The following is a 12269-nucleotide window of genomic DNA, read 5'->3' as shown; positions in this document are numbered from 1 at the left end:
ATTCAAACCCCTCATTTGGGTTACTTGAAATGACTGCATAAAAATGTAAGAGTCGAGAAACAATTTAACCTGCTAGTCCTACACAATCGTCATGTAACGAAGAACATGTTTGGCTGGTCAGTTAAAAAATTTGGAAATACTGTACATGGATATCCTTTTAAGGAATTCTTAAGATTAATGGATTATGCACATCAGTTCATACTGTGCACGCCATCCCCCTCCCCTTCTTCTACTTCTGGTGGGGCCAAAAATGAACCTTATCGTGGCATGTAAACTCCTTGCTCCACATCTGAGAGCAAACAAATGTCGAACAGTGTAAACCAACACTTTGTCCCCATCATACAATCTCAGAGAAAATTGTGTTTTGTAATTCATGGAAAGACAACAACTAAACCGAAGCCAATAAAAATCAAATTATGAGAGACCTGATAAAACAAAATAGGCAAACTATGCAACAAGCAACCAAACAGGTTTAAAACTTGAACCAGAACAAGCCAAGAAAATGAAACCAATTGTTTGATTTAAGTAATCCAAGATATGCAGGTGTACATGTATATTTATTGCTGATGAATGACTGGCATTTTGAATTCGATCTTTCTCATGAAAAAAAAATTATTATACTGCCATATAGAAAACTTAAAAGTAAGTTACCGGTATATAGAAACTTATAAGAAACTTATACTTATAAGTTCTTATGAGTGTTTTATAAGTTCATATCATCTCCCATAATGTCTATCTTACTTCATCCACAAGTACACCCTGTAGTCTGTTGAATCAAATGGTATCATCAATTAAGTACACTGTACAGTGGAACCCCCCTTCTAAGCCCTCCAAAAGTCTGACAAAAAATCAGGTCTTAAAAAGGAGTGAGTCTTAAAATGGGGGTAAATATAAAGATGTTATGAACAGGAAATCTAAAACATCAAAGTCTTAAAAAGGGGGAAGTCTTAAATTGGGGGTCTTAAAAGGGGGGTTCCACTGTATTCTGACAAGCCAGAAATTTTGTTCTTCACGTGACCAAAGGGCAATGGAAAACATTTTGACCATGCACATTTTGCCTTCACAACCAGCAACAGGAAAATGGGACTCGGGACTGAAACGGGTAAGTACAAGATTGTAATTTATATTATCAAACAAATAATATCAATCAATCAGTGATCTCAACATCCAGTGACAATACCCCACCCCGCCTCCACCACAGCTGTTTGCTTTTACTATTCACAAGCTTACTGCCAAATGAACTTCACACTCTATTTTTCTCCAATCAAATCTAGCATCTGCTTCTGCTTTTCATGCCATTTATCCCCTTAGAAATGCCCAGGTTTGCTTTACAAGAGACAGTCTTATGCAAATTCAGAAGATTGAAACTAGTCCAATACATAGTAAGCTTTTCCTTAATGCCAATACACATTTGAAGCAACCCTGTTACAATATTCCGTCATGGTTTGTGCAAATATGTCCGAGCAATCCAAGTGCATTACATTTGTGACAGCAATAAATACACCCTCTCCCATAAACCACATACTGCTTGTGATTTACTTCTGTAACCTTATGAAGAACTCGACCTTCACCCATTTTGTACACATTTTCAAAAGATAAAACAGTAAAAAAAAGAAGAAGGTATTAATGCACGAGAATCACATGTCCTCCCCACCAAAGAAGAGATCAACAAGTAAACCAAAACATCATCTCCCACCCCACCCCACCCCACCCCACCCCACCCCACTCCGCAAAAAACAAACAAACAGGAAAAACAACAACCAAATATCCATCATATTAACGACCACCACCTGGAAAAAGACAAAAAACAAAACTAAACATCCCACCATAGAACAAAGGACAAGTCAGCGCTTCATGCCCTTCCATGCACTATAAGGCCCCCCCCAAAAATAGGTCTGTTTCCGGTAACCCGACCGACCCTAGTTTTTAGGCCCGACCCTAATCTTTTTTTTGGATCGTCTGAAAAAAACAACCCACCGCATCCAAAATAGAGCTGTTTGCGCTCAAACAGCAGACGACAGAAGGGAGGTAAGCTCAAAGTACTGTTTATAGTTATGTTGGGCAAAAACAGGGATTGATGAGAAGAAATGAACTGTGAAACATCATAGAGAGGGGAGGAAAAAAAAAAAAAAAAAAAAAAGAAAGCCGACCTACCGACCCTATTTTTTCACCCTATGTTACCGTAAACAGACCTATTTTTGGGGGGCCTAACTTCTTCTTCTTTGTTCATGGGCTTAGACTCTCACGTTCACTCATGTTTTTAGCACAAGTGGATTTTTGTAATATTTGTTTAAATATCATGCATTTACAATATTGTCCGCCACATTACTCGTTTGTTTCTAAGAGCGCATTTATAAGTTTATCTTGTTGTGCTCCCTTAATTACAATTTTCAATTACGGCTTTGTATTTATGCAACTGAATAAAACTGTTTAAACCAAGTGGATTTTTACGTGTATGACCGTTTTTACCCCGCCATTCAGGCAGCCATACGCCGATTTCGGGGGAAAGCTGCTCTATAACTCTCTTGAGAACAAATGCATGTATGTAAACAGACAATCCTATATATATTTCCCAAAATAACCATTTAAAAATATGTACATAAAATCAAACGTTCTTCCCAACTGATCAGTACGGTAAAAGAACTGGTGCATAAAATAACTTAAGTATACATGTGCAAGACTATCACTGCAACAAAATTAATGGCAAGAATGTGAACACATCACTGCAACATAATTAATGGCAAGAATGTGAACACACGTAAATCAACAGTAGATCTGGTGGACTCCTTTTTTTACATATATCAAATATCAAAGCACACACAGGCTCAATGCCTTTTACATCTAAACCGAAAATAGAAAATAATGGTGGGACACTTTTATCTATAAGTAAAACAAAGTGCAAGGAAATAAAGATATCACACTAGTGTGATCTCAGTTCTAAGGGAGTTCCATTTACTTGTAACTTGCATTACTCTATCACAATGGATTAGCATGGATGTACTGTTGAAGACTTCTGTTGAAATTCTTCACACATGAAGATGGTAAAATGGACAACACAGGATTTCTCTTATCACTGGCACATTAAAAAAGATTTCTAAAATATTCAGTGGGCAGACATGCACATACACACTCTCTCTCTCAAGTCACAACATATCATCTGATGATCTACATTATTCACAAACAATTTTTACAAAACATTGCACGCACACGCACAGACACACACACACACACACACACACACACACAGAGCAGTTCTTTGGGTCAAGTGCCTCTCGGAATTTGGATAACAAATTCTAACTGTAAGTTTGTTGAACTGGTCATGCTTCTTTTGATCAAGTTGATCTTTGGCAGCAACTAAAACTGTTTCCTCAAAGGTGAGAAAGTAATAACATGAAAACAATAAGACAGTGCGATAATATACTGTCCCCATTTTGATTCACTCTAACCCAAAAAAAACCACAAAAAAAACAAAATACTGTACACCGACAAAAATAGCAGCAGAGGTAACATTACCAATCCATTCTGCTTGTTAGAACATAAGCTTCCAATTTATGGATATCATTAAGCAGTGACGCAAACCCTGTGTCTAACATTATAAGATGTTTGGTGGCTTGTTGACAGACCAGTTTTTTTGTTGGTCCAAGGGGACCATATCGTCTTTTGTTTCATCTTTATCGACCAAGGCCGAAGGCCGCGGTTGATAAATATGAGACAAAAGGCGATATGCTCCCCGAGGACCAACAACAAAGTGCTGGCTACCAAACATCGTTTTTGTCATCATTTTGGACAATAACCCACAGGGAGACGAATTTTTAGAATCCAACTCCGGGCCACAAAGCATCGTCACAGTAGCACGAGATAACACGTCAAACTTGTATGTGACGTCAAACATAGCTTGTTGACGCTTTTCTTCCAGTCTGAAAATGTACAGAGCTGCGATCATACCTGTGAATTCAGTAAGTGTTGAGCATATTTCTTTTCTTTTAAGTGTTTATGACTTTTCGTTGTGGATTTTGCGATTACAGAGATAAGTTGCAAATTGACCATGAGTCGCCGCGGTAATTATCAACATTGATTGGGTCTTTGAGAGTGAATGCTTACAATCGTTGTCCTCGGAAACACAAATCCAAAGCCACGATGGTTCCACACATCAAACAATCAGCCTGATTGGCTTTTACTTTGACAATCCACGTTTCACCTGAAAGCTCAAACCCATTCACCACCTCGAGTTATTGCATGGGGAACATGAGATTTATTTACCAGGTGTTTGTGAATGAAAACTCGTGAAAATGATGACAAAACACAATGTATCGATTGGACATTGGATTTCCCTTCTTTGAGTCATGTGACGTCAGAGGCCTACAAAACTTCATATTTGGGCGTTTCAGGTTAACCGAAACTTCAAAGGAACTACTTACTTCATATTTGGGACACGCGGATTAACCCACAGATCAAAACACACGTCTGCAAAACTGTAAAAATGAAGCGATTTGCAGATCTATCTCGGGAAGAAATTGAAAACAAAAGACGACTTTTAACTCCGATCGAATACCAACACACTTCAGCTGAACAAAAGATGAACATGGGAGACACCCTCCATCAGCATATGATGCAGGCAACACACAACTCCAAGTTTTTCCGCGACCAAATTCAAACCCCTCGCGAAGTTCACTCAGCTCTGTCGCACACACAGCCACCGGCCGAGTCGATAATTATACGCGGGGCAAGTAGTTTCGACATGTCCTTTGAAGATATGAATTTCTTCCTCAGTGCAGAAAATTAACCTGACATGCCACCATCCACGACAATGCAAGTTCTGCCTACTTTCCACAACTGTACCATAAACAACTTGAACATCACCATAACAAAATAAGACCAAACGTGTTGATTGTCTCTGCTGTTAACCCCACAAGCTTACTCAATGAACTCGTCCAGTCTTGATCGCGAGACAGGGTGACGACAAGTGTGTACAACAGTTACTGACACTGACAGTGCAAAGAGATGTAGCAATTAAATTTGATGTTCATGAATTTTTCGTTCCTTTGATTATGTTCTGAACAAAATGTTGCGATAATCAAATATTCTAATGTTAATTGAAGGAGTTAAATAAACTTTTGAAGTTGCACTATTTTTGTGGCGCATTGAAGTGTATACATGAGTTTGGTGTAAACAGGTGTTCTTGGTGTGTGTGTTTGATTGCATGTGTGTGTGCTCGTTCAATCGTCAAAACAACAACAAAGTCAGTACCTGAAAGGAATTCGATCGATACATAAATGTTATTTGCGTTTTTGACCAAAATATGACATTTTACACAGATCTCGACAGTCATTGTTCACCTCGACGGCTATCGCGGTCTCGGAGAACAATGACTGTCTCGATCTGTGTAAAATGTCATATTTTGGTCAAAAACGCAAATAACGTATAATAATTATAACCCTCAGCAATCTCAAAAGGCAGAAGTCCAGATATCAAACTATAAGCATATGAGAAGAAAAAAAAGTTTGGATATCAGCTAATGTGTATTTCAAGCAATACAGTCTATAGGCGAAACTCTGGAACTTGAGACACCTGGAGTGATGTGCATGAGAAGTTGCCCAACTAAGTGGGAACCAAGTGCATGTTGGTTCGAACAGGTTGAAAACTAAAACAATTCACTTTCAGCGCTTGGTTCCAACCAAGTTGGGACATTTCTTGGACTAGGTAATCCAGTATTCTTTCAGTCAGAATGAAAATGTTGTTTATTTTTCCAGTCATCCCTAACAAGCAAAAACACACTTTGGAAAGATGAATCACTGTATGACTCGGAACTATGTGTTGATCTTAAGTACGTCATAGACACTGTTGTGAAAGACACGAGTGAAGTGAGGTCCTGGTTTCTCTTGAAGCGTTACACAGATGGGCTTCTTTCCGCGGTTCCCCTTGTCCTCCAAATCCCAGATGTCAGGCATCGTGCAGCCAGGTCTGAAAGAAACATGTCTGGTCAGTCAGGCCTTGAAGAGAAGAATGCTATGTGTAACGATCTGACAAAGAATAAATGGAATTAACATAAAACTTATCATGCAGTATTTCTTTTTTGCCTGAATTAAAACCAGTCACTACAGTATTCCTGCATAAGGTATACAGCTACCACATAAATGTGAAACTTATTATCTTGAACTGAGCTTGTACACACACACACACACATATATTACATACATAAATGTGCAAGTAAGTGCATGCATTCAGTTCAAAGAAAACTAACCCCACAACAGTGAACACACAAAGACATTCAAGCTAATTCCTTGGACTGATGCACACACACACACACACACACACACACACACACACACACACACACACACACACACACACACACACACACACACACACACACACAAAAACACGTGAGTAAATCAAAAACAGAGGTCTCGCCCCCACAACAATGAACACAGAAAAAAAGACACTTCAAACTTCTTACTTGGATTGACGCACACACCAGGAGTTTTCCAGGATGGCATACTGGACACCAAGGTCCTGTAAGTTGCGCTTGACCTCTGATGCAGGCTTGCGACTGTACATTGTGTACACCTTCTTGGTTCTCTCCCTGTACAAGCAAACCAAACATGGTCGAAGCACTGGATTTTTCAAAAACAGATTTTTGTTGTTGTTGGTAGCCATTGTTGACAGTACAGTTGCAAGCATGACTATATGTATACTACATTGGGTGTGCACGTTAAAGATCCCACGATTGACAAAAGGGTCTTTCCTGGCAAAATTGCTTGGCACAGTTAATAATTGTCTACCATACCCGTGTGACTTGGAATAAGGCCGTGAAAGGTAAATATGCGCCGACATGGCTGCAATCTACTGGCCGTATAAAATTTCATCTCACACGGCATCACTGCAGAGCGCCTAGAACTGTACCCACGGAATATGCGCGATATAAGCCTCATTGATTGATTGATTGATTGAGTCGTCAACCCAATACATGTATTAGTTGTTACTTTTTCCTCAAGAGCACACCAATAAGCTAAGCGTGTTGTGCTCCATTGCTATCATTACATGTATTTGGCATTGTACTTTCTAAAAATAATTTAAATACATTGTTAAAACCATCTGTATTCCTCCCTTAAGTAAAACACAAAGAACAGCACACAATCAGTCAACAATGACTGCATTAACTGTTTAACATTGATGTGAGCAAGACATCATAACCTGGCTTGGACATTTTTTCAAGCTATCAGTATCATGACAGTTTCTTTTCTATAATAAGCATAACAACAGTGAAAAAAATACAAAAAGACAAGGAAACAAGTCGCGTAAGGCGAAAATACAATATTTAGTCAAGTAGCTGGCATTTTTCAGCAAGACCGTATACTCGTAGCATCGTCAGTCCACCGCTCATGGCAAAGGCAGTGAAATTGACAAGAAGAGCGGGGTAGTAGTTGCGCTAAGAAGGATAGCACGCTTTTCTGTACCTCTCTTTGTTTTAACTTTCTGAGCGTGTTTTTAATCCAAACATATCATATCTATATGTTTTTGGAATCAGGAACCGACAAGGAATAAGCTGAAAGTGTTTTTAAATTGATTTGGACAATTTAATTTTGATAATAATTTTTATATATTTAATTTTCAGAGCTTGTTTTTAATCCAAATATAACATATTTATATGTTTTTGGAATCAGCAAATGATGGAGAATAAGATAAACGTAAATTTGGATCGTTTTATAAATTTTTATTTTTTTTTACAATTTTCCGATTTTTAATGACCAAAGTCATTAATTAATTTTTAAGCCACCAAGCTGAAATGCAATACCAAACCCCGGGCTTCGTCGAAGATTACTTGACCAAAATTTGAACCAATTTGGTTGAAAAATGAGGGCGTGACAGTGCCGCCTCAACTTTCACGAAAAGCCGGATATGACGTCATCAAAGACATTTATCAAAAAAATGAAAAAAACGTTCGGGGATTTCATACCCAGGAACTCTCATGTCAAATTTCATAAAGATCGGTCCAGTAGTTTAGTCTGAATCGCTCTACACACACACACAGACACACACACACACACACACACACATACACCACGACCCTCGTTTCGATTCCCCCTCGATGTTAAAATATTTAGTCAAAACTTGACTAAATATAAAAAGAGTAAAAGTACAGGTAGAGTAGGAAACATACCTGAGTCCTGCATCCTCATAATGCGGGTGGTTGACAATTGGACGCTCTGTGCACAACTTCACAGTAGCCATTGTAGGCATGGGACCGGCAAATACTGCATCTAAAATTAACAGAGACACAGGTTAGCTCCACATAAAATGTGTTGTTTTATGCTGCAGATGTGTGTGTGTGTGTGTGTGTGTGTGTGTGTGTGTGGACACTGTGCACAGTGTGTGTGTGTGTGTGTGTGTGGACACTCTGTGCACAATGTGTGTGTGTGTGTGTGTGTGTGTGTGGACACTGTGTGCACAATGTGTGTGTGTGTGTGTGTGGACACTGTGTGCACAATGTGGGTGTGTGTGTGTGTGTGTGGACACTGTGTGCACAATGTGGGTGTGTGTGTGTGGACACTGCACAATGTGTGTGTGGACACTGTGCACAATGTGTGTGTGTGTGTGTGTGTGTGTGTGTGTGGACACTGTGCACAATGTGTGTGTGTGTGTGTGTGTGTGTGGACACTGTGCACAATGTGTGTGTGTGTGTGTGTGTGTGTGTGGACACTGTGTGCACAATGTGGGTGTGTGTGTGTGGACACTGCACAATGTGTGTGTGTGTGTGTGGACACTGTGCACAATGTGTGTGTGTGTGTGTGTGTGTGTGTGGACACTGTGCACAATGTGTGTGTGTGTGTGTGTGTGTGTGTGTGTGGACACTGTGCACAATGTGTGTGTGTGTGTGTGTGTGTGTGTGTGTGTGGACACTGTGCACAATGTGTGTGTGTGTGTGTGTGGACACTCTGTGCACAACTTCACTGTAGCATGGGACCAGCAACCACTGCATCTGAAATAATTAGCGATGAAAGTTAGCTACACATACAGGGCTCCCCACAATGCACGTCCCTGCGTCCTATATGCACAAGAAGCCCAAATTACACACTGAAAATTCATTGAGAGTCCTGGGATGCACTAAACATATTAAGAGTCCCGGGACGCACTAAATTTCAGCTATCGTGCGTACCGTAAGTACTCTTTTCAGACTGTAGTCGTCAGTCAAGTATAGTGCAAGCACAAATGATTTAACAAGGTACAGTCGAAGTGCTCTCTTAGAATATTCTGATGAAAAAAGACAGTTTATATTACACTATTCGCAAACACAATGCGTTATATGAACACAGGGGGTTGGGGGACCATGGACTCTTGGGACCCTCTTAACTTTATAAGTGGGGGTCCCGGGACCCCCTAGGATGGGCGTCCGTGGGGAGCTCCGACATAAAAATATGTGGTGTGTATGGTGCAGAAGTGTGTGTGTGTGTACGAGTATGCTTGCGTGCGTCCATGTGTGTGCACGAATGCATGCTTCCATGTGCAAATCTGGATATTCATCTCTGCATGTTGGCACAATACAAAAGAATGAGCAAAAAGCGGCGGGCGCAGTGGCATAGTGGATAAGACATCGGTCTCCTAATTGGAAGGTCGTGAGTTCAAATCCCGGCCGCGGCCGCCTGGTGGGTTAAGGGTGGAGATTTTTCCGATCTCCCAGGTCAACCTATGTGCAGACCTGCTTGTGTCTTATCCCCCTTCGTGTACGCAAGCACAAGACCAAGTGCGCACGGAAAAGATCCTGAAATCCATGTCAGAGTTTGGTGGGTTATAGAAACACGAAAATACCCAGCATGCTTCCCCCGAAATCGGCGTATGCTGCCTCAATGGCTGGGTAAAAACGGCCATACATGTAAAACTCCACTTGTGCAAAAACATGGGTGAATGTGGGAGTTTCAGCCCATGAACAAAGAAGAAGAAGAAGAAGAAGAAAGAGCAAAAAGCCATCTTAAACTGACCTTTTTTGTGCTCATGCTAAAGACTTTCAATGTCCAGTCATGACTATAAGGAATATAACTTGGCACAACTACAAATCCTGAACTGATCAGAAAGACTGAGCCAAGACTGTCAATCAGGTAGACTCATACCTGCCAACCCTTGTCAAGCCTCAAGAGTAGCAATTTAGATTTTTTGGAATTTTCAGCGTAGCAAATGGTGTTTGAGAGTAGCATTTTGTAAAATGTATTCCCACATCTGCAGTTTTGCCTTCTTGCACAAGAATAGACATTTGTAATAACGTTTCAGGAGAATGCAGGAACATAAAATGCCGTTTAGAGAGTATCTGCAGGACCACCTTTCAGTATAGAGAGTATCTGCAGTACCACCTTTCAGTATAGACTATGTCTTATGACCGCCACACGGAGTGGAAATCAGAAATCAGTACCAGGACTCGCAAAAAGTTGCATAGTTGTCATTATTTGTTAAAGCGTAGCAATCCTTAGCTTGGCGTAGCAATTGCTCTTAAAACGTAGCATGCTACGCCAAAAGCGTAACAGTTGGCAGCTCTGTAGACTGGATATCCTTCTCCTCATCATCATCACCACCACCACCACCACCACCACCACCACCACCACCACCACCACCACCACCACCACCACCACCACCACCACCACCACCACCACCACTATAGTGGAACCTCCCTTTTAGGACCTAAACAAATCTGAGAAAACCAGGCCTTGAAAATGAGGTATATAGTCTTCAAATGGGGAAGAAATGTACAGAGGTTATGAACAGAAAGTCTGAGAAAACAGGGTCTTAAATGGGAGGAAGTCTTAAATTGGGGGAGGGGAGGGAAGGTTCCACTGTTCTCCAGCCACCACTGCCACCACCACCACCATTAATAAATATCTATAAACTAAGCATTAGCAACACGCACAACAATAAGCACAATTTGCGTGCAGACCCACTTTTTGGTGTGGAGTGTTTGATCCATTCCACCAGCTCTTCCATAGGGTAGTTACTGAACTCCCCGACAATACTCCTCTGGTCGGTCAGGTTGCCGTAACCAGCCACCGCCATCCCTGACAGCAGGACTACCAGTATCGCTGAGTGGACCCCTTCGTTGTATGCTGGTAAAAACTTCAACAGCTGAAACAGAGCAAGAAACCAATGAAACGGTGAGAAATCTCAAGCCATTGTATAACTCTCACCACTGTTCCCCCTTAATTCATTGCAGGATAGATAGCGTTTCACTTTCACTGATATATATTCTCCCCCTCCCCCAAAAGACACGCAACATTTTCTTTCAGGCAACTTGCCTTTAAGGTCTATGCGGTCAAGTTGTCAGCAAAGCTAACTCTTAGTCAAGGTACCATTGAAGGTATCAGGCACCCTGCACTTCAACACGTTGAGTAACTTGAAGATAGAGGTGCAAGTTACACCAAGTCTCATCAAGTTACCTTGGGCATCTCAAACATACAAAGTTACACTGCATTCAGTACAGTGAAACCTCCCTTTTAAAAAACCCAATTTAAGACCCCCCCCCCCCCCCCCTTTTTCAGACCTTGATTTTTCACATTTTCTGTTCATAATCTCTGTAAATATACCCCCATTTTAACTTTCTCTTTTTAAAGATCTGATTTTGTTATTTTTGTGCAGGTCTTACATTTATAAAAAGGGGGTTCTCTCTATTGTCATACTGCAAAAAGAAACCATGGAAACCAGCAGTTACTCAACAAAGCCATATATTTGAGAAGAGATCTATGACAAGACCGACAACTTTTACTCACACGTCTTGACGCTAACAGTGAGGAAATAAGACACAGTTGTGGGGTCCAGAATAACTTCAGTCTCATGATGAGCACCGCCATTGCAGTGAAGGCAGCCAACTGAAGGACGTGGTAAACAAGCTGCAACAATCATGATTGAATCTATTAGTATTTTATATCATTGACAATGAAAAATGTGTCTAACACAAACAAGGCACGATAAACATTACCGTTCCAGGCTATGACAAGTCTTTTGAAATCTTGAAACAACTCTGCAAAGAGCTCTGAGCTGATCATACCGAACAAGCAAAACACACACACACGCACGCATGCACTCAGACACACACACACACACACACACAAACTCACACCACCACCAATACAAGCGGAAACAACAACAAAATATACACCTGAACGTTAAGAAAAAGTACAAACTTGCAGAAGGTATGTGATAGACAGCAAAATTAAATCCCCCCATTGACTGTCTTTATGGCAAGGGGAAAAGGCCATACACGTAAAAGCCCACTTGTATAAAACACTAGT

At 40.7% G+C, this 12269-nt stretch overlaps 1 protein-coding gene across 1 annotated transcript in view; it reads right to left on the bottom strand.

The window, feature by feature from the left end:
* Positions 1–1737: 1737 nt before the first annotated feature.
* The window catches only part of LOC138981433 (protein C-mannosyl-transferase DPY19L1-like), a 33122-nt gene continuing 22590 nt past the window's right edge, over positions 1738–12269 (bottom strand). The window contains exons 18-22 of the mRNA XM_070354348.1: positions 11748–11867; positions 10926–11106; positions 8162–8261; positions 6458–6583; positions 1738–5961 (exon numbers count right to left, since the gene is read on the bottom strand). Coding sequence (XP_070210449.1) covers positions 5808–5961; positions 6458–6583; positions 8162–8261; positions 10926–11106; positions 11748–11867 — 681 coding nt within the window. The 3' untranslated portion in view covers positions 1738–5807. The remainder of the gene's footprint in view (positions 5962–6457; positions 6584–8161; positions 8262–10925; positions 11107–11747; positions 11868–12269) is intronic.

Source organism: Littorina saxatilis, linkage group LG12 (genome assembly GCF_037325665.1).
Source record: "Littorina saxatilis isolate snail1 linkage group LG12, US_GU_Lsax_2.0, whole genome shotgun sequence".
NCBI lineage: Eukaryota > Metazoa > Mollusca > Gastropoda > Littorinimorpha > Littorinidae > Littorina > Littorina saxatilis.
This window is presented reverse-complemented; position numbering and strand designations above follow the sequence as displayed.